This window comes from Grammomys surdaster, unplaced genomic scaffold (assembly GCF_004785775.1).
Source record: "Grammomys surdaster isolate TR1022 unplaced genomic scaffold, NIH_TR_1.0 125889, whole genome shotgun sequence".
Lineage (NCBI taxonomy): Eukaryota > Metazoa > Chordata > Mammalia > Rodentia > Muridae > Grammomys > Grammomys surdaster.
Window position 1 is genome coordinate 2,004,522 of NW_021620714.1, and position 22,666 is coordinate 2,027,187.

General features: G+C 48.4%; 1 protein-coding gene across 2 annotated transcripts in view; it reads right to left on the minus strand.

The window, feature by feature from the left end:
* Positions 1-22,666, minus strand: part of Mylk (myosin light chain kinase) — a 188,648-nt gene that overhangs the window by 79,598 nt on the left and 86,384 nt on the right. For both annotated transcript variants that reach the window (XM_028752285.1, XM_028752284.1), the window contains exons 12-16: positions 14,294-14,431; positions 12,423-12,620; positions 11,552-11,801; positions 5,688-5,759; positions 4,158-5,245 (exon numbers count right to left, since the gene is read on the minus strand). In XM_028752285.1, coding sequence (XP_028608118.1) covers positions 4,158-5,245; positions 5,688-5,759; positions 11,552-11,801; positions 12,423-12,620; positions 14,294-14,431 — 1,746 coding nt within the window. The remainder of the gene's footprint in view (positions 1-4,157; positions 5,246-5,687; positions 5,760-11,551; positions 11,802-12,422; positions 12,621-14,293; positions 14,432-22,666) is intronic.

Here is a 22,666-nt window from a genome sequence, read left to right on the forward strand (position 1 = left end):
AGGCCATTGCTGAATCACACTCCTGTCTCTCATGCTATCTCTGAGGGCAATAACCATATCTGAAATGCAACTGCAATAAAAAGTAATTGAGGTCATTGCCACAGCATGGGATCTGGAAGGATCTATGCAAGGCAAGGTCAGGAACACATAATCAATAATATATGTTTGTATGTGTTGTTGAAATAAGATATGAATTCCAAGTTCTTTAAATGGGTTCTACACACAAGCAAAGGGATTACATATGTCAATGCCTTGTATATAGTAGGTGCTATCTAATTTGTAGAATAAATTTATACAAGATTGAAAAAGCCTTCACAAGATTTCACCCTGAAGGCAATAAAAAATGAATCATCTCTTGACAACAGCAACAAAAACAAAGCATCTTTACTAGACTGGGAGAAATGTTTTGCTAGGGGAAGCCCAGCCTAGAGGCAGGAAGCAACACACAGAGATAAAGGCTCTTTTAAAGCTACCTCAGCCCTGCCTGGACTCCAGGGTCACTGGCTCTCCATAGCTAAGATGGGTCTAGAAAGGGAGGCCAAGGTGCCTGTCCCTGAAGGACAGGCCCAGCTAATGGTCTCCTGAACACAGGCATTCCACAGCTCTGGCTGCCAGAGGAGGAAAGACACTTCCACTGGACTAACCCTCCAAGAACTGCCCAATGGTCAAATCCCACCAACGGCTGTCACACCTCTTTTTGGGATTTCCTCAGCACTAAGTGGGGGGGTGGGGTGTAACCTGTTGCAGGCTGCGGGGCTCAGTAGAGAAGCTACTGGATACTTATACAGGCGTCCCCTAGCAGTGGGAGCTCTGTGATCCATGTAGCCATTGGATGTCTCAGCTAAAGTGACGGGAGTTCTAAGAAGGGTTCCTGGAGGAAGTGAATCTTGACAGGGGGGAGAGAGACAGGATGGGCTCAGTGCAGTCAGGGGTAGGGGTCAGGGGGGTGCTGGGAGACAGGAAGGTGGGCATTGCCCTTCACCCCTGCTCATCACCTCAAATCACAGACTTCCTTAGTTCCAGTGACAACATCCCACTGTTGGCTCTGCCTCCCTGTTCTCTCTCCGACTCCAGCCATCACCCTGCCCTTCAAGCCAGGCTACAGGTTTTATGGCAGATGCCTGTACTTCTTGCACTGGATTCTTTCCCTTGGTGGCCATGCTCACCTCGGCAGCCTGGGCCTCACCCCTGATCTCTTGAGCAGTCTCCATACTTGTCTTTGGCCTTGGAGTCAGTCCAAGCCCCTAAAACCCAACTTCTTGTGTTGCATTCCTCGCTGCAAAATCTCCCCTGCATGGCTCGCTGCTGCTTTTAGACATGTTCTCTGACAGGATGTGGGATGAAATCAGGGCCAAGTCACCCCCGCCACAGCCCAGATAGGCCCATGTGCAAGCAGCCAGCCTTTAATGCCCCGAGCCCTGTACAGGGCCCACCTACTGCTAGTTCCCCTACTTTCTGGGCTTCCCTATCTGTCCCTAGCATGGAACAACACGTCCTCTCAGACCACTCTGTGGCATTGGCTTCAACAGCTGTATCTCAGTGAGCCTATGCCCTTGCTGCCAGACCTACCAGGAGCAGATTCACTCTATCTCTGGCCACTGCCTTGCTGCCTTCCTGGATCTCCCCAGTGACAGCTGATAAACTTAAGATGCATTTCCCCCTTGGGAGGGGGCCCTCTTAAAGACTTGGTGAGTGGAGGCTGTGTGTGTGTGTGTGTTGGGGGGGCAGGGCTGGCATTTGGAGAACAAGCACTCTCCCCTTTATTGTGTCAACATGGGCTCACTTCACAGTCTCCTTCTTCCATCCTCTATTGCAGGAAGCAATGTCTGGTCTCTTCTCTGCTCTGCTACTTAAGAGCTGTGCAATCTTGGGCAGTTTACTCAACTTCTCTGTTATAGGATGGCATCTGGACATGGTGCTCCACCGATGGAAACAAGCTATCCGTACTTTGAAATACTGAGACTATTGCTCGAAGTTTGCTTTGGAGTTCTCTCTGTAATCCCTACCTCCCCTCTCACAGTCTCTCTTGTTGTGGAGGACTTTAGTCCTCCCTTGTGGGTGATGCTGCTGCTTCCATCTCTGTGCTCTGGATGAAGATTACTCCAAGCAGCCCAGGCCTAAGAGCAGCCAGCAGCTGGGGGCTTGGGAGTTCTTCTGTGATGAAGTCTATCGTATACCGCTCACCTGAGCAGACTCTGTAAGTGGACATTGGTGGCTCTGGCTTTGGGAACACAACCCTCAATTTTCCCGAGGTTGGTGTACTCATAGACAGCATCATGCAGGAGTCTACCACTTACATGTCCCAGATTGGTGGCTGTTGGTGGCTGTCCTCCATCCTGCCCAGAGAGGTCACTGGATGTGGTGACCTGGGAAACACTCCTGGCCAAGCTTTCCAGTTTGTTTGAGTGGGAGGCCCTTGGGTGGGACAGGGAGGATGGCAGCATCCACTCTCCTGGATTTCTCACCCCACCACAGTGGTCCTAAGACCTCTGGTATGTAGGCATCATGGGGACAGAACTAGCAGACACAGTCCCCTGTGTCAGATGCCTTCTGGAAGACCCTACCAACCGAGGACATCGGTGTGAAAAAGTTACTGTCAGCACATTAGCAGAAGATTACAGAAGCTCTCTCTGCTGAAAAAATAATGTTCAGTTTGCTTTTGGTCATTCAATGGTTAGACTCCACACATTTCGGCTGCTCTGGATTCGCTGGCTGAGTCGTGGGGTAAGGGACAAATCGATGACATCTGCAGATGCCTCATTCCAGGGTTATGCAGGTGGGCAGCTGTGGGATGGGGGAGTGGGGAGAGGGGAGGGGAAGAACGGTCTGGCATCTCAGTACACTGGCATTTGCTAAGATCTGTCCACTCAGCCTCTGAAGTGCCTTCCCTCAGTATCTCAAGGGTGCATGCCACATCCTGGGAACTTCTTCATGATCTTTTAGGGTAAGCTCTAGTTCAGGTAGGACCCTGTCTCTCCACTAGCCACCTCAGTGGATTGTGGGATCTCATCTGGCCTTGAAGTTTCTGATAAGACTTGTGATTTATAAGAACATCTTAAGCCACAATGAGGGCTGGTTAGCAGCAGTAAAGGTGCTTTCCTCTCCACCTCCCCACCTGAGTTTGATCCTAGGGGGTCACACACAGTTGGAAGGAAAGAACCAGCTCCTACAAGCTGTCCTCTCCCCTCCAAACACAACCACGCACACGTGGTAGCATGTGCCCATGTTCATAATCAATCATATTCTCTCTCTCTCTCTCTCTCTCTCTCTCTCTCTCTCTCTCTCTCTCTCTGCCTCTTTGTCTCTGTCTCTCTCTCTGCCTCTCTCTGTGTCTCTGTCTCTTTCTCTGTCTCTCTGTCTCTGTCTCTCTCTCTCTGTCTCTCTGACACACACACACACACACACTCTAAATAAATAGATGTAAAAGGACAATAAACCCCAACAAGGGGCTGCGGATAACCTCCTCTCGCTCCCATTTTCTCTGGTGTAAACTGGCACCCTTGAGAACTCCAGGGCCTCCAAAGCCACGGGTGGCAGGACTTACACCACCTCCCCCATCAAGAATGTGAAACACCAGCAAACAAAAGTCTCATCCAAATTAGGAAGCAAGCAGCTCTGTCCTGCGTGAGTGGGTCCATCGGGGCTGTGTAAAGGTTTGGCTTGCCCACGGGTCCCTTCAGACCCACAGTGTTCTCAAGACCGGGCTGTTGCTGATGCCAGCCTCTAGCTCCAAACCCAGCATGCTGTCACTCAGCCTTTCCTACACTTCTCAATGAATAATGGTCTCAGGCACCCAGCTTCCCTCAGCTCCATGTCCCCTCTCCCAGTCTGCAGAGCATAGTTCTCTGTGCGGGTGGGGGATGTTGAACACTCAGTCCTAGGTAGGCTCAGAGGAGACCTGGGTAGGGTGCCAGACAGACACCAAGGCACAGCATGTACCACAAGGATCATTAGTCCAGCTCGCGTCTACAGTAGGCTTGTGTGTGTGTACCCAGGGCCCCTCAGCAGAGAGCCCACCCTGTAAATGAGGGGGAACAGCGATGGCTATTCCAACTCAGGCCATGGCTATAAGTGACCATCAAGCAGACTACATCAGCTTTGACAGTGGCCCATGTAGGTACAGGCCTCCCACCGTCCCGACCCTCACCCTCAGTTACCTTCCTGGGCGAGGATGATGAATTTTGTGGTCTTGAGTGTCTTTCCATTCAGTGTCCAGGTGACAGTGGCTGGGGGATCAGAGGTCACCTGGCACTGGAGTAGCAGCTTCTCACCCTCTGCCACATGGACATCTTGTAGCTTTTCCTTGAAAACTGGGGCTGAGCCTTGGCTCTCGGGTCTTTTTTCATTGCCCATGGCTCCGACATGCCCTTTCTTACAGTTCACATCATTCTTAACCTCCTTGAGTTCCTCTTTCCCAGCTGGTTTCGGGGTCTCAGCAGACTTGGCACTGGCCACAGGCTTATGGCTCTCAGTAGGCTGTGCGTTAGCTACGGGTTTCAGGGACCCTGAAGGCTGAGCGTTGGCTATGGGTTTCAGGGTCTCGGCAGGCTTGGCGTTGCCCATGGGTTTCAGGGTCTCAGCAGGCTTGGTGTTGCCCACGGGTTTCAAGGTCTCAGCAGGCTTGGCATTGCCTATGGGTTTCAGGGCCCCGACTGCCTGTGCATTGCCTGTAGGTGTGGGGCTTTCCCCAGCCTTGACATTCAAGACCTCAGTGCTGTTACCCCCATTCTCCGCAGGTGACTTCTTCTTGCCACCTAGCACTGAGCGAAAGTCTGGGGTGGCAGCTTTTGGAGGTGGTGCCTTCTCAGGAACCGGGGTCTTAGGGGTCCCCTTCTTGGCTAGGACAGACCGGAAGTCAACCTGCTGGGGGCTATGCACCTTCCTCTCTTCCTCAGATACAGTCTTTGGCTTCACTTGCCGCTGAAGGTTGGCGCGGAAATCCATCTGCTCGGCTGGGATGTCCTTCAGGTCGTCTTCTGATACGGTCTTGGTGCTCACCTTCTTTCCCAGGAGGTCACGAAAATCCAGCTGCCCTACCTCCTGCTGGCGGATGGCCTCTTCTGTGTGCAGCCTGGTCTCCACCCGTCTCTTCAACAGCCCCCTCACGTCTTCTCCGTCTTCCTCCTCAGGCCAACTCTGCCCTCTTGCTGGCCAGCCGGGCCTCAGGGTCCCATCACGGTCACCATCACCATGGGCACCAACTCCTCCACCACAGAGGCCCTCACAGCTGGCAGGCTCCCGCCCCCTGCAATAACCAGTGAAGGAAAAAGAGAAAGTAGCAAGAGGAAAAGGGGCTGGGTAAAGCAGAAACGTCAGGGGAGAGCAAATCCCTGAGGGCGGAGGGTAGAGAGGAGGGGGAAGGGGACGTGGGGGCCGGCCAGGCTGTGTTTATAGAAGGGAACATTGGTGAGAGGCACTCACTTGTCTAGTTGGTTTATTATATCGGTAATGATTTCAGTAGCCTTATAAGGGTGTGTGCAAAAAAAAGAAGAGAGAGAGAAAAGAAAAAAGAAACATACACCACCCCCTCCTTTGCCTTCTTCTGGCCTCCCTCCTTCATCCCCTTCCAATCTTTCTCTTTGGCTCTGGTAGCCTCAGCAGGAGAACACAAACAACCCCAGGCTTCAGGGCCAGGCAGAGGGTGGCTGGTGTGGGGACCTGGCCAGGCTACTCTTGGGGGCACTCACCGTGGTGGGGCTCTGGAAGGACTGTTGTGCAGCATCAGTGACACTTGGCAACTGCACTCGCCAACCCGGTTCCTGATGAAGTCAACGACAATACAATAAGAACTATGAGGTTCCCTGGGCGAAGGACCTATTTAGCTCAGGGCTAGAAGGGGTGCACGGCAAGTTTAGACTTGGTCATGGGCTCATGGACCATAGAGGAAGGAGGAGGCCTAGGGCTTAGCTGTGGCTTCCATTCCAGACTTAGATTTAGGCTAGGGCTCTCACCCTGTGGTCAATCTTGATTTGTACAGTTACAGATTAAAAAGAAAGGGGAGGGGGATATTTGGGAGGGCAGCAAAGATCAGCATCTACACATGGGGATCCTTAATACGAACAATCGAGCACTCAATCCAAGAATAAGGTTTATCCATTGCAGGGTTGTGATGAAGCCTCTGGTTTACGCAGACAAGCCCTGCTCAGATGCCTAGTGATCTGACCTGATTCTACACTCCCTCAAAGTAATGATAGCCACTTCCCCAATAGCTGAACTCTCCTTGAAAACAGCTAAGCCTCCCTTCATTAATCAGAACATTCTGTGTAAAAAAACCTAACAAGTGTGTCTCCCAACATGGGTGGCCCCTTTCTTTGCCTTCTTCAGGTGGAGAGGGTTCTGGATTCGTTACAATCACAGAGCTGTTCAGCCTCCAGGGGTGCATGGTTGGCTGAGGCCCCTCTTCTCAGGCAGGGGGCTGAAGGGCTAGCCGGGTGGATTCAAAGCAGTTGAGCTCTCTGGCCTGTGAGGCTGCCCTCTGCTGGTGTTTTAAAGCCATGTCTCATAAAGGGTCAAGTCTGGGAATTAAATGGGTAAGTTCTACTATTCCAAGGACTGTGTTTATCCAGGACCCTCCGGCTCTCGTGACTGCCACATGCTTTGTCTTGTTCTGTACAGCATGCCAGCCTGGTCTGGTGAGCAGAGGGAAGGAGACTGTGGGGATTCTGCAGGGATTCTCAGATCCCACATAGTTCCCTGGATTGTCTTAGCAGCACTGCTGGGTCTGAGTGACCCTTCCAGACCCCATGATAGACATACCAACTGCCAGCTCTGGACCTCCTCCTCACAAAACCCATCTCATTTCGTCTACGGTTCTAACAGCTTAGAGGCAGTACTGTTTATATAAGGCAAACGGAGTGCATGAAGGTTAAATGATGCACCTGAACTCAGAGGCAACAAGCAGGGACAGGGGCTGGGACCTGGATCTACCTGCATACAAGACTTGTGGCCTGTCTGTGCACAGGTCCTACATTGCTTATCAGAACCAGTTTGCTCTGGAATCTGTGTGTTTCTTCGGGTGTCTATATACATGTGCTTACATCTCTTGCTGCCACAGAGGTGCATCTTTTGTCTGGTACTTCCTCAGGGGAAGGCACTAGCAGCTACAGAGTGGTTCTGCTTCTCGAGGTCTGTGGATTTGCTTCTCACCCTTGGGCCTTAAATCCATTTGCTTCCTTCCAGCCCTCTCTCTCCTCCTTTGCTCCACCTTTGTGCTAGCCTAGGCTGTGACCATGTCCATCCCTTCCTGGGACCTCACTCCTCTCTGCTCCCTGTCAGCCTCCCTAGTTTGTCCCTTCTTCTAAGCCAGGGTTCTTTGAAGTTGCTAATTCAAGTCACCCGAAGAGTGAAGGCTATACTCTGTTTACCTGGCAGCTCACTAGTGCCAGTCTGCGAGCATGCTACCTGGTTTCCTGATTCTGTCATCCCAGTCATCCCACGGGGCAGTGTTAAGCTATTCTTTCTCTACTTCACAGTGATGCTGGCATGGAACAGAGAAAGATGCCCAATGGGTGTTTCTTTGGTAGCTCTTTTTCCCTCACATTATTTCCGAGTTTCCTCTTGTCATAGGAAGGACAAAACCCAGGCATAGAAATCAGGAGCAGATACTGACCAGATGGCCCCACTTTACCCTAGGCACACTCTAGGAGGCTGTGCATCAGAGATGGACTATCCGCTGAGCTGGAGCTACACTTATCTATATATCCCCATGGAGGGAAGCAAGTGAGGGCTCTTGTCATCGCCATGATCTGTTCCTGTGGTGGGGACCACGGACAAAGATAAGCCCCACCCAAGGTCTCTAGCTTCACCCACCCTGAGGTCTCCAGGCAGATGAGGGAGAAGAACACAGAGACACCATAGCTGGGCTACTGGGGGAACAATACTGAAAGCCTAAAACAAAAACCTTAAGGCATGGGTTCTTCTGGAGAATATAAAGTTCAGATAGACTCTTGTCTGGGCCCATCTACCAGTGACCTCACCAGCAGGAACAGTATCTCAGAGATATCGTTAATATTACCTACACTCCATCACAAGCAGTCTGAGACTGAGGCCCTGCCCTGATGTTGCCACACAGGACACAGCAGTTACAATGTATGCAGAAAACCTGCCACAAACATGCCCTCCTTTCCTGAGCCCTGGATTAGAGAGTCACACTCTGGTTAGAAGCCTTGCAACGTGTCCCTCCTCAAATCACTGTCACACAGGACAATTTTATCTACAAAGGTGAAGAACTAATTTTCTGGAAACGATCTATGCTTTTTAACATCTTAACTGGAACTTGGAGCTGATGTGTTGCTAGATCTCCTTTTGGTCAGAGCTGGCAAAGGAAAGGAGAGGTCAAAACTCATCCACACCCACCATTCCATGTTAGCAGGAACAGATTGGACCCCTTGGTTGTCTCCCAGCCCCACTTCCCCAGGCTTCCTTCTTGGAATACCCTCTTCCATTGGCTAGGTCTGACTTCTGTCAAGACAAAAAAGTGAGAGGGAACAAGGTCTCTGGCAGGCCTGGCATGCACTCCTCAGGAGAACTTTCCACTGACTTGCTTGGTTTCTGCTGGGAACAGAGCCAAGGCCAAAGCAACGGCCTCCCGGAGGAATGAGGAATCTAGACTTTGGAAAGGAAAGGGCAAGAGATGCACGAAGAGGCCAGCATGAATTCTCATGTCCCCTAATTCCCAGTGCATGGACAGACACTTCTAATGATAGGCTGCAAGGATGGAAGAACATCTGATGGAAGTCAAAAAACAAGGGCTCGAACTTAGTCAGGCTCAGCTCGTGGCCATGAGCAAGTCAGTGACCTGAGACCTCGGTGTCTCTCATTATTAGATGGGAAGGCTAGATAATTTCTGCATTCTCTTCCAGCTTGGACAGTCGTCTACATTTTATGACTGTCCCCAGCTGGTCCCAGACAGTCTGCCTTTTGCCCTTCCAGTGTAACCCCCTCTACGGCCTGGCAAACTTCCTATAGATCTCTGCTTTGTGCTCCCTACCCGCTTCTCTCTTGCTTCATTTAACGGCCAACTCCTCTTTCACTGGCCAACACAAAATCCTACAAAAAGCCAGGAGATGGAGACAGGAGAATTGGTAGTTCAAGGGATATATATATATATATATATATATATATATATATATATATATATATACATATATATATAAATGTTGAGTTCGAGGCCTCTTGGGCAGTATGAGATTGTAGCTCATAAACCAAACCAGACAAACAAAATCACACAAACACACACACACACACACACCTATCTCTTATACGCTATCTAATTGATTAATACAAACGTAGTCTCAAAGTATTGTCCCTTCATCAGAAAGTATTGTCATATTAAGTCACTTTTGCCCTAGTACTAACCTAGTGAGGAAGGGTCTAGACGTCTCATCATGGAGGCAGATTTGTTCCTCCTGATAACGACTTTAAGCCTAAGGCAGAGTCCGTTGACACCGTCTAGGCATATGGCTGAAGGGAATGGAACAGCATGTATTTGTAAGAGAGTCCTATGTTTAATTCAGATCAGTGGAGCTCTGATTGTATGGGCATAACTTCTGAACAGACCCAAAAATCTCTAAGAGATAATAGCTTTCTTTCTTTTTTTTCTTTTTTTTTAGATTTTATTTATTTTATGTATGTGAGTACACTAACCCTGTCTTCAGAAACACCAGAAGAGAGCATCAGGTATCATTACAGATGGTTGTGAGCCACCATGTGGTTGCTGGGAATTGAACTCAGGACCTCTGGAAGAACAGTCAGTGCTCTTAACCGCTGAGCCATCTCTCCAGCCCCCAGCTTTCTTTTTTAAAAGGGTATTTTAACAAATGTACCTACGCATTTGGGGTTGGCTCCTTAAGCAGCAACAGCTAGTTGACGTGAGTAAAAAGCCCGCGCTCAGAATTATTGGAGGTACAGTATTCCACCGCAGCAAAAGCCATAGCGTGGAGCTTATGGAGCTGACCCTGAGTGATGGGCTCAGTATGGGGAATTGACAAAGTTCAGGAGGGAAGTGACCGGGTCCTCAGGCACCCATTACGGCCATGTCTAAACACCATCAGGATATGCCACCACCTCACATACGCAGGGAAGGTGCTTATGCCAGCCTTAGGCCTCAGTGAAGGCAATCCATCCATCAACTAGGCTTCACTTAGGATTTTAGGAGATGGAGTATTTTAATAGGGAAAATTAATCTCCCTGTGGTTGTTTTAATTTCATTTTTAAATTACTTGTGATGGCTAATATTATCAATTTGACAATATCTAGACTCACTTAAGAGACAAGCCTCTTGTCCGACCTGTAAGGGATTGTCTGTGTGAGGTTAATTGATTAGGAAGACCAGGCCAGCACCATTCCATGGGCTGGAGGCCTGGACTGAATACAAAGGAGAAAAGTAGCTGAGCACTGATGGTCCTCCCCCTCTGCTTCCTGACTGCAGGTGCCTAGAACTGCTGCTGTTGTGACCTCCCCTCTGATATGGACTGTACCCTGAACTGAGACAAAACAACCCCCGACTCTTTTCAGAGTCTTTTATCCTGATCTCGAACTCATAGAAATCCATACTGCCAAGTGCTAGGATTAAAAGTGTGTACCATGCTCTTCCCTGTAGCAATTAAACAATATTTTAAGACTTATTTTTGAATTTTTTTTTTCAGTTCTGGGGATCAAACTCAGGGCCTTGTACAGCCTGGCCAGCATACTCCATCCTGCATCTACTTTGAATTATATGTATGTGCCCATGTCTGTGGATCAGTATATGAAGTCAGCACAGGTGTCTACAGAGGCCGACAAGGATATCAGGTCCCCTGGATCTAGAGTTACTGTCCAGTGTGGGTGCTGGAAGCAGAACTTGGGTCCTGGGCAAGAGCAGTATGTATTCTTAACCACTGAGCTCCAACCCTTTTCCATCCCACCCCTCATGTCAATTTAACAATAATATATGAAATTCATTGATATGCTTTTTACCGAACGATAGATTCTTGATTCTTCACTTCTTGAATAAAGGTTTTACTTGGAGGCTCATTTCTAACCAAAAACCATGGTGTGTGATTTCCAAAAATGGGTAGTAAAAGGCACCAAAGGTTCAAACTATCTCTAAGATGCTTCCAATTCTTAGCTGCTGTGGTCTGGAAGGATGTGCCCTTGAGGTCCATGTATAGAAATTTAATGTCTATTGTGAGGTATAGAGAAGGTGGAAACTTAACCCAACCATATATTTAAAGGTGAGTCCTTGGGGAAAAATCTAACACTAGGTAATCAATCAGTTGGAATCCCTGTGATTGAATACTAGTGGCTATAAAGTTGAGACAGAGAAAGGTCACATGCGTGTTCTCTGCCTTGTCCATATGATGCCCTTGTGCCACCCTGGGACTTTGCCAGCAGGAAGGCCGTCACCAAGGCCATCACCAAATAAAGCTGCCATCCTTGGACCTACAAAGATATAAACTCAATAAACCTGCATCAGCTGCTGCTTCCTCTGACTTCCCAGTCCTGGCTTGAGAGTGAGGAGTCTGGGGGTGGGGGAGGGGGTGAGAATGGCAGGCAGGACATGCAGACTCACTTGAGCAGGATCTCATACTGGCCTGTATGCCAGGGCTGCACGTTCTTTAGAACCAGGGTGAACACGTCCTCATTCTGGAGCAGCTCAAATTGGCCACTGTCCTTGGAGAGGGCTTTGCCGTCCCGGAGCCAGTGCACAGTAGGAAAGGGGTCTCCAGCTATGGCGCAGGAGATGAGGACACTCTGGCCCAGGGAGGCTGTCACCGAACGAGGCTTGCTGATGAACCAGGGCTGTGTGCCATCATGAGGCTCTGAAAGGAGGCAATGGGGAAAAATAGAGACAGAGGCCCTTCAACATGGAGCTTGGCACCCACTCCATTCTTCACGATGGTAAAGTGTTGGAAGACAGTGTGTTACCAGAGAACAAGTGGTCTAGAAGGTACTTGGACTGGGTGTGTAGATACATCCGTATTGTAAATCTGCCTTGGTTATATTATCAGAGGATGGTACTAATATGAATTTGTGTAAGCCCTGACAGTATGGGGTTCTAGGCTGGGTGCTCATGATCTGCATCGGATGTGACCGATGAGAACTGTTACTTACTGTATGTGCTAAGCCACCTTTCCTCTTGAAAAGGAGGTTTCTGCAGGAAAAGGGACTCATAAACTGTAAATTATATCCCAAACCATCAATGCCAAATTAAGTCTATTTTTGGATTCCCCTCAGCACTCCATCTAGCTTAGCAACAGCCCAGAAAGAGCAGGGACCTCAGAGAACAGGGAAGGAAGTCCCATTCTGTGAGAGCTTGCGATGGAGACAGTGATCTGCCTCGTTGCTGCAGTGGGACTGGAGTAGTCTGCTGTGTGTCTCTCATCTCTAAATGACTTTGGCAGAAGTTGTACCCCGACCCCCTCAAAGCAGCCCAGCTTCACCTTGCACGGTGAGTGTGGCCCGGGTGCGGACCTCCCCAGCACTGTTCCAGGCCGCACAGGTGTATGTGCCCGTGTCCTCCGGGAACACCTCCTGGATACACAGGCTGTGCCAGCCACCTTTCTGCTCGAAGTGGAAGTCCTCTGACTCCTGGATCTCATTTCCGTCGTGAAGCCACATGACTTCTGGAGGTGGGTTCCCTGAACACAGAGTAGCAACAGGAGATTGATTGTCAGAGAGGAACATCCCTAGCCAGGAAGCAACTGTGCACTTAATATGCTAATACTGGGCTACCAATGTCTCAGCCTCAGTTTCCTCACACACCCTGCCTTATAGGGTTGTTAGGAGGAATAACTGAGTCAATCTAATCTTTGCTAGCTGCCCTCAGAATGGCATAGAGAACAAAGAGAGCACCTAACCCTGAAGGTGTTCTCAGCCCCGCCTTTGCCTCGCATAGAGACTCCCTGGCAGCTCCCCTGCAGGCGGTCACTGGAAAGAGCTCCATAAGTACTGGGCCGACACACTAATGTGGTCCCAGGACCTCAGCTTGCAGAGGGTTTCTAAACATGGTTCTCAGTGTGTAGCAGTGCCAGGCTATGCTTCTGGAATGTGTTAGGAGAAGGGGTCAATGACCATATGAGAGCTTCTTTAGATCTGAAAGCTGACCACGAGGCTCTGCTTCCAGAGGGATGAGGGCCCTGGGGAGACAGAAGAGTGAGCAGATGGCCATTTGTCTGCATGGGTCACACTCCACATGCCTGGAGGCCATGTGAAGACTATCTCTTATCTCTTCCAATTGGACGTCTCTGTGAAGCCTCTGTCTGGGAGTATCATGGAAAAAGCCTTCATCCTCTGAAGGACAAGTCCTCGGGTTCTCTCACAGTTCATATTTATTACGTTTATAGGTTTAGAGGGAAGAGGAAGCCAGAGATGGCTACCCCCAGGTTTCAGAGGCACTGCTAGGAACCAAGAACCACAGACACATCCAAAGGTGCTCACGTCTACTCTGCCACACGTGTGGAGCTGGGACTTTGTGAGCTTCTCCTGCTACCCCCAGCAAGGGCCAGGAGAGCCAGGTGCAAGCCATATTTCTTTGTCTGTTTTAGAAAGGCCTCTGACCATCTCCTTTCTACCTTAAGATCTCACTAAAGCAACTCAAAGAATGTCTGAGACTCGAGAGGTCCTCACAAAAAAACATTCCAGAAAATCTTTATGGTCCTTTAAGTATAGGCTTATAGTGTCTGCAAATGGGATAATTTGAATTCCTCATTTCCTACCTGCAATCTTTTTCTTTCTTTCTCTTGCCTTATGGTTCTTGCTAGGATTTCAATCACTATGTAGATTAAGAGGGGAAAGACTAGACATCCCTGTTTTATTACTCATATGACTCAAAACTGGAAGGGACACCATTTGGGAAATGGAAGGGGGTGGTGGGAGGCCAGGAAAGGCAATGACTAAATGTGGTTAAGGTCCATAATGCTTTTGAATAAAATGTAATTGTGAAACCCATTACTTTCCTCAGCGAATATGTACTAATTTTAAAGAGGGGGTGAAACTCTTTAAAAATCCCCCCCCAAAAAAAACAGTATCAAACCAAACCAAACAAATGACAAAACAAAACAAAAAACCCAAAACAATCAAACAAATCTCCTAAGCATTCAATTGGAACTGGCCACATTAATCTTAGTCATCTTCTTCCCCTAGACCAAATAACCCTGAATCTACAAAATGCTACCCAGATAGCAGAAGAGAGAAGGCAAGAGACTTGTGCCCCTTCTCCATGGATCCATGGTGGTTTTCTGGGCATCCAGGAGCAATACCCTGCCACATGATCTCTCTTATACACCCCAAGGAAAGAGCTATCTGGACAGACCTGACACCTGGACTGTCATAGTGACCTGGCTTCCATCCATGACTTTGAGGTCGGAGAGGCCCTGCAGGAAGATGGGTGCGATGGGCTTGCTGGGAGCTGGGGACAGCTGGTGTTCTCTTTCTCCTTCACCTTTCTTTTCTGTGTGGTAGGAATAAACACAGGAGAGAAACATTCAGGCACTCCACAAACACACTAGATGCCATAGCTGTGCTGAAGCTCAGGTCTGATGAACGTGGAGAGGCTCTTGGAGATCACTGGGAACAACGTATGTCCCAAGTCACTGCCAGACATGACAATGCTCCGGCCTGACAGCAGAGACTAAACAGTTCCACAGAGTCTTGTGCAAACAAGTTCTGGTTCCTCCGAAAGACCTCAGCGAGGAAGCTCACACTGGGTATCTTCATGAAGACTTTTGCCTCTTAAGTTCTTTTTACTCTTTTCAATTAAGTGATACACTCATGTGGCACAGAATCCAAAAGATACCAGAGGGTCTGTGTAAAGTCTCCCTCCCTCCCAACCTGACTCCCTGGCACTGTCTCCCCAGAAGCAAACATGTTCAGTTCCTTCTTACTCTTGCCAGACGTGATATATGCATACAACACTTTCAGTAAGCAGATGAATAATTCTCTTCCTTCTACTTTCTTCTCCTCTCTACCCCTTCCTACCCCTTGTTCGTGGTGCTGGGTATCAAATCCAGGATCTCATACATAAACACATATGCTACAACCAACCTGTACTCCCAAGACCACTTCCTCCTTCTAATCCTCCTTCTTTTCCTAAAAAAATAAACCAAAGCTGGATATGGCAACATACACTTATAATCCCTACACCAAAGGGGCAAGAGAATGGTGGGTCTGAGGCCAGTGTAGATAAGATCATGTCTCAGCTAAACGAAGCAAAAGCTACAGGGTGGGAAGTGAGTCAGTGATGGAGCAATAGTGAACATACCTGTGTACCTGTGTATAGTAAAGCACTGGACTCATCCTACAGCTTCTCTCTGTTTCTCTCTGTCTCTCTCTCTCACACACACATGCACGTACATATACACAGATACACACATGCACACACACACACACACACACAGAGACACACAGACACAGACACACACTCACAGACACACAGACACAGACACACACACACACACAGACACACACACACACACCAAACTAGAGAGACAGAAAGCACAGCAGTGGGTGCCTGCAGCAGGGGCTGAGAGACGGATTAGAAGAGAGCAGTAAGGAATGCTTACGAGAAACAGAAATGTTCACTTTTTAGATCAGGGCAAATGTTATTTCACAGATAATAACATGTCTGACAAAACTCATTTAAGCTAAACTCCTAAAATACATGCAGCTTACTGGACCTTCATAATACTTTAGTAACATCTGGGAAAGAGACAAAGGTATCGTGCTCGCTAATAAAGGACGAAAACCAGGATAGCTCTCTACCCAGAGGTCTGAGTCCACCTCCTCCCTCTCAGCTCTCTGAGGAGATAGCTTTTCACAGAAGGGTTTTTCTGTACTCTTGCCATCCTCCCCAAAGCTGGCTTCAACCAGTTTCCAGGAAGTAAGACGATGTCTGCTTAACATGCAGGGCAAGCCCCAGGCTGTCCAGTGTCTAGCCTCTCTGGTAGCTTTTTGCTGTTGTTTCTTTCTGGTACTATAGAGAGTAAGATTGGTAAGGCAGGTGCTACGGTTTGAACTAAAACTCAGGGTGAAGAACAACAAACTATTGCTTTTTGTTCGTTTGTAGTGCTCAGTATCAAATCAGGGTCTGAGATAGGCAAATGTTCTACATGTTCCTTGGGAGTCACGATGAAATTTCACTCTCAGTATGGAGGCACTAGAAAGGAGTCCTCCAAGAGCTGACTGGGTCATGGGGATGCCACCCCTACAGAGGATTAGTCTTTCTCATGAGACTGGATCAGTTCTCTCAAGAGTGAATTGGGTCTCATAGAACTGGATTCGTTCATGTGAGAGTGGTGTTCTAAAGTGAGCCTGGAACCTGCATTGGTGGTCTTCAGCACATGCTATCACATGCATGCTTCTCAACCACGACAGGACGGAGCATGAAACTTTGGTCTTCACTTCTGCAGAGATCTGTGCCATGCTTTCTGTCCTCTAGAGCTAGGGACTAAGAAAAACCTCTTTATTTTACAAAGTATCCATCTTTGGGTATTTTGTTACAACAGAAACCAGACTAATACAATGTAACATCTCTAATTTAAATCAAAGCTTCAAGGGAGGACTTTAGTACTTTGGGTCTCCACCACCTCTGGGGATAGTTTCCAGGGTGTTTTCTCTATCAGGTTAAGGCCCAATTCACAACATGTTAATTCTTACCTGTGGCCACAGAAAGCAGAGCTCTCCCAGTCCAGCCTCTGGGGCCATGGAGGGATAAGGCTCAGATGGTTGAATAAAGGTCAGAATAAAGCTCTCTCAGAGCGGCTGCAGCAGAGAGCAGGCACACAAGACCAACTGAGGCAGATACTCCTGTCCTGCCTCTGGCCACAGGTAGTGTTCTTGGTCCCTGCCCCCATTTCGGGAATTGTCTTTTGATGGAGTACAGCTGCTGGTGGAGTATTGGCAGGAGGTTGTGACAGTGGACTTAGGGAGTCTAAGGGAAACACACAGATCTACCTCATGTAGCCTGGGCTGCCGTGGTCAGGAAAGTTGGCTGCCTCTGGAGGGTTGAGGAATTTCCTGTCTTGCACAGACTGAGAGGGCTTGAGGACAAAATGTTTTCCCCTCTGCAGACGACTCCCTGTTCCTGCATCACTGCCTGCCTCAAAGCCCAAGCCACAGAGCTTCATACAGATGGACTGGAACTCCTTCTGGGTACCACAGGAACATCCAAAATCCCAGCTTGCTCACCTTTCTGCTGGTGGCTGTCTGCTCTTTCAGGCTGGGTCATTCTCTCTCAGTTCTCCCTATTGCCTTCTCTCTCACCCGGGGCTCTGGGAAAGCCACAGTACTCTGGATTCTGGCTGCTGGAGTCTAGAGATCTGTTTACACCACCCAACCTGCCCTGGGAGCTAAGAAGGGCATGAGGGATGGGGGGCCAAGAGCTGCACCCCAACATGGCAGCTTGCTGTATCTAAGGCCTGTGCTGTGCCCTGGACCTGGACAAGATATGTGTCTTATGTTTCTTTCTCTTTCTTTCTCTCTTTCTCTCTTTCTCTTTCTTTCTTTCTTTCTTTCTTTCTTTCTTTCTTTCTTTCTTTCTTTCTAATTTAAGGTTTGTTTGTGTGTGTATGTATGTATGTATGTATGTATGTATTTGAAGACAGAACGTGAAAACAATATGTACAGCCACAATGCTGCTCAACTTAGAGTGGTTTCCTATAAGCCTACTATAAGCAACAAAGTATCATAAGCCAAAAATGCATTTGGTGAACCAGCCCTGCAGAGTATGGCAGCTCAGCGACACAGCTTGTAGGGGACTGACTGGTTGTTTGATCTTGGGGTCACAATGCTGACTGGGTCTTTCTGCTCACATTGCCAGCTCAGGAAATGCTTGAATTCGAAATTTAAAATTTGAAGTGGGTTTCTATCAAATGGCTTTCACACCGATAGGAAGTTGAAAATCTCAAGTTGACCCCTCAATCCACGTTGTCCACACTCATTATCAATGGCATTCGTAGGCATCTCCTGAGAACTGGCTGACTCCTGCCTGCCTAGAGTCACACAGTGAACCTATCAGTAACCTAAGAAGCCGTGGATCCTGAGACTTCCCTGACGATTACGGTTTGACTTGTTTGTTTGTTTTTAAGTGGCCCAAAGCAAGTTTCGTGATGTCATGCTTAGACACCATGGGACAAATCTCAAAGTAAATTAATGGAACTTTGCTGCGCCTCCCCAAGAGAGGAGTCAGAGGAACCAGCTCAGGCTTTGGACCCAGAATGGGCACTGCTCTTTCTTCCCTTCAGTTCTACAAGAGCAACGGAAGGAAGAATGGAATGTTGGGAGTTAATTTGCTCTCCAGATTGCAGGTTGATGTTCCTGTTTGTTCTGAATCCCTCCAGCAGGCGTGGGGTAAATATGCAGAATATAATGACCCTGAATTCAGGTCAGTGAACAGCAGTCAATAAGCCCAAGTTCTTCATGGGGTGAGAAAATAGCCAACCTTCCAATGAACACAGGCTGTAATTGGACTAAGACAACAGGGAGGGGTTCCCAGTAAGTGGCTTCCTTTAGACACTCTGAGAAAAGGAGCCTGAACTAGTTTCTTGGATCCCCAGTCCCAAACCACTACCCACTGTACTTAGAGTGAGCCCAGGATGTGTTAAGATGGGCCATGCGGCCAGAGAAGAATGGCCAGGATGGAGCTCGCCCAGGCCTCCTGAGGACAAGCAGGGGACACTGTAGATGCCTCTCCAAAGGGAACCAGCACTCTCCAGGGCTGACCATAGCGAGCTGACAGTGCCACAGAGGACAGCACATTGCAGCTCATTCATAAAGCAGATTTTTGACAGCTGAGAAAAAGCAGAGAAGAGACCAGTCAGGCAAAAGGTGGACCGCGTATGTTCATTATTACCAACAACTAAAACACAACACAGATGAGTATAGCGTGTACTGTATACATGATCCCACTGCAGGACTTTTAGATGATCCTAAGAAACTATGTCAAAACAGCTATGGGGCTGGGGTGTAGCTCTGTTAGCAGAGTATACAAATTAAGCCAAGTTCAACACCCAGAACCATGTAAAGCTGGGCATAATAGTGCATGCCCATGAAGCCAGCAGTCTAGAGAGAGAGGCAGGAGGATCAGGAATTCAGATTCATTTGACTCAATTACACAGTGAGTTCAAGGTCTGTCTCAAAAGAGCCTACAACTGTATTTAACACCAGTCAGTATATAAACCAACAATTTGCCTTCTTGAATTCTACTGGCTGTTTTGATTGAGCAGAGTCAATCAACAGCAGCCGTGGAGGTAAAGCCAGAAGAGTTCTTGACAAGGCTCTGGGCAAGCAAACTCTCATTCAAGGGAGGAAGGTGGCCTTCCTGACTCCCCAGGGCTGCAGTGGGCCAAGAGGCATGAGAATTCAACAGACTGGATCAGGCTTCTTGCTTTCTCTCTGGGGATCTAAGAACAGGGCAGATCACTCAAATACTATCTGTTATGGTTTGTATATGCTCGGTCCAGGGTATGGCCTTGTTGGAATAGGTGTGGCCTTGTTGGAGTAGGTGTGTCACTGTGGGTGTGGGCTTTAAGACCCTCATCCTAGCTGCCTGGAAGCCAGTGTTCTGCTAGCAGCCTTCAGATAAAGATGTAGAACTCTCAGCTCCTCCTGCATCACGCCTGTCTGGATGCTGCCATGTTCCCGCCTTGATGATAATGGACTGAACCTCTGCACCTATAAGCCAGCCCCAATTACATGTTGTCCTTTGGTCAACAAGGACTAAGGACAAGAGTTGCCTTGGTCAGGGTGTCTGTTCACAGCAATAAAACCCTAACTAGGACCCTACCCAAATACCTTGCCCATGCCCAGGGCTGCTATTAGCCCAGAGGTCCATTACTCTGGGAATGTCTTGCTTTGAGGTCACAATAGGAAGCCAGCCTCAGGGGTGAGAGAGCTCCAGCCTTCCTCATCTGGAAGGAGGGCACTGGCCTCCCACGGTACACAGACTCCAAGGGAGTGATTACTGGGGCCAGGGGTGGAAGCCCTGTATCTAGCTCCAGGGGGGCTAGACTAAACATACCCCCGGCTTTTCCCATAGCTGTGCTTCCTGCTCCCGCTGAGAGCAAGCCCGGAGAGGAGAGGCTGCCTTTCCAGAGCCTAAAAGTGCCAGCTCCACATCTCACTAGTCTAAGATTAACTGCCCGAGGCGAATTTATCTGTTGTTCTGGTTTTTGGTTTCCACGTCCCGCATTGAACTGTCACTGTTGCCCTGAGAGAAGGGACAGACTCAGGCCATGATGGAGAGGACAGGAAATATGACCAAGGATGAGCTGCTGATAAAATAGCTCAGAAACATGCAAAAGTGATGCCATACAGATGAAAGGTGTGTGAGGGGCACTTCAGCACTGGAAGTCAGGAAGTACACAACTGTACTTTTCCTTTCAGAGCTCTCTCTTGAAAACCCCAACCAATGGTGACTTCAGTTCAAGAACAAATGCAACGTTCTGGAAAACTTGGGAGAAAATTCAGCACCCATAGGACGAAGCAGCTCATTGCGTTGTATAGCCACCTGGTCCAGTACAATAAGCAGTACCAGCTGTTCCTTAAACATGACCCAGCAAAGTCCTTGGCTCCTCCTGGACCCAGTATAATGAGCCTTCCACAGCCTTCATCCAGGCGGCAGTCCTGGCTACAGTGTCTCTTGCTACACTCTAACAAATTTCCTTCTTTTCCCCTAAACTGTCCTTCCTCAACTTTCCATGAGTTTAATAGGAAAGATAACTTGATTCTGAATTTCTTAAAACCATCATCACCCCTACCCCCACCACTGGACAACCTATGCTGGCCAGCCCGCTGCTCTCCAAAGCCCCAAGTTTAGGGATCCAAAAATGTGTGTTCTATGAACATGCCAGGCTTCATCTTGGATCTACTAAAGGATCTCTTTACTCTTTGAAGATGAACCATTTTCCTTAGCTACCACAATGCAAAATGCCATTCCCACAGCAAAATGGATTCCCTCTCAACCCTGCTATTCTATGGAAATTCAATAAATCTCCAACTGAGAGGTATCTACATCCAATCTTCCCCCTTCTTTTCTTTGGTACTCAGAATGCAGTGTGGTCCCTGCATCAGGGACCAGTGCCTCCTCTCCCACATTCCAGGGCTTGGTTTCTTGGCCTTGCAGGAAAGCAGCCCAGCCCCTTCCCATTTCCAGGGTACTTGGCAAGCGTAAATCCCTGGGGAGGTATCTGAATTCCCTTTCATCAAAGTCTCTCTCCTAACCCGACCATAGCCTTCTTGGAAAGTCAGTCAGCTGGAGGCCTGCTTTGATGGCATTTTTGGCCTTTCTTCTTCCTCCTGCTGACTTCTCAGAACCAGAGAAGCAAATGGGAAGAGACATGTGCAAGGAAGAGAGCAAAAGGGACAAAGACACATGGCATCTCCAGAAAGATCTGACCAGTAATGATGGGCTGCTGGATGAGAGGCAGGGACGACTACAACCCCAGCCTTCTTAAGGTCTTAGAAGTTATAATCACACTCTAAACAGGCAGGCACAAGAGCCGGCCCCGTGGAGTTCTTTGCCAGCGAGGCCTGGAAACCACACTGCTGTTTGTGTTGTTCTAACTGGAGCACATTTGGCCGCTGGGACACAAGGCTTTCATTCTGGATGGTATTTTTGGTCAAGGTCTGTGAGCCAGCAAATGGGAGCCTATGGTCTACAAAGGGCTGTAAAACTGGACAGTTACAAGCCTCTGTAATTGTCTAATTAGTAAAGCAAGGCTCTAGTTCCGAGCTCTGTACCAGGACACATCCTGGCCTGCAAGCCTCCTTGCAGTGTGAAGGCCCCAATCTGTAGAAAATGAAAATCCTGGGATACACTGACTCCACTTAAACTCATGGCATAGCTTGAGTTTCAAAGGCTGTGAGCAGATGCTCGAGAGGACTGAGGTTTTCAGGACAGCTTTAAAAAGGAGGCTACAGACAATGCTGCTTCCCCTCCTTCAAGGGCTCTCTTTAGCCAGTATAAGGGTTAGAAAGGTTGCCAGTGTGCTTGGCCAACAGAGGGCAGGGTCCATGACTTATGTCAGCAAAGAGATGATATAAAGTCCAAATTACATGTACATAGCTGGGGCGAGCAGAGGAGGAGGCTGGGAACAGCCCAAGGCCTAGGTGTTCAGAGCCAAGAACTTGGTTGCCTTTGAGGGGCCTGTTTTCCTCACTGGGAACTCTTCTTCGCACAAGTCCTCCAGCAAATGTCCTCATAAAATATATTTCACATTAGATATTTTTCTTTTAACCTAACCCACATTTTATGTCCTTAGGTACCCCTTACAGGCTCAGCATGCCTTTAGTTAAACAAACAAACCATTAGTGGAGAAACTATGTCAAAATAGGTACAATTAGCAGATTAGTAATTCGTCTGGTTGCTTAAGAATTTAGCCTTGACATAGATGCTATGTGTTTATGTGTGTAGGTGTGTACTTTGAAAATATCTTAGCCTAAGGAAGACTCCTGCCCAGGATGCAGACCTGATAATACAGGGAGTTATTAACTGTTTCTAGATCTTCCAGGACACTACAGGAACTTGGATTCATCCATTTTGGATGAGGAGGGAAGTTTAGGTTGCCTGGTTAATAATGGGGAAAAACAGAGGGATCTGTTGAGGGGCTGTTGAGAGATAATTCACAGGTCTCGTAAAAACACACTAGAGTACTGAGATCTGGGGAAGTTGAGGCAATGCCTCCCCGCA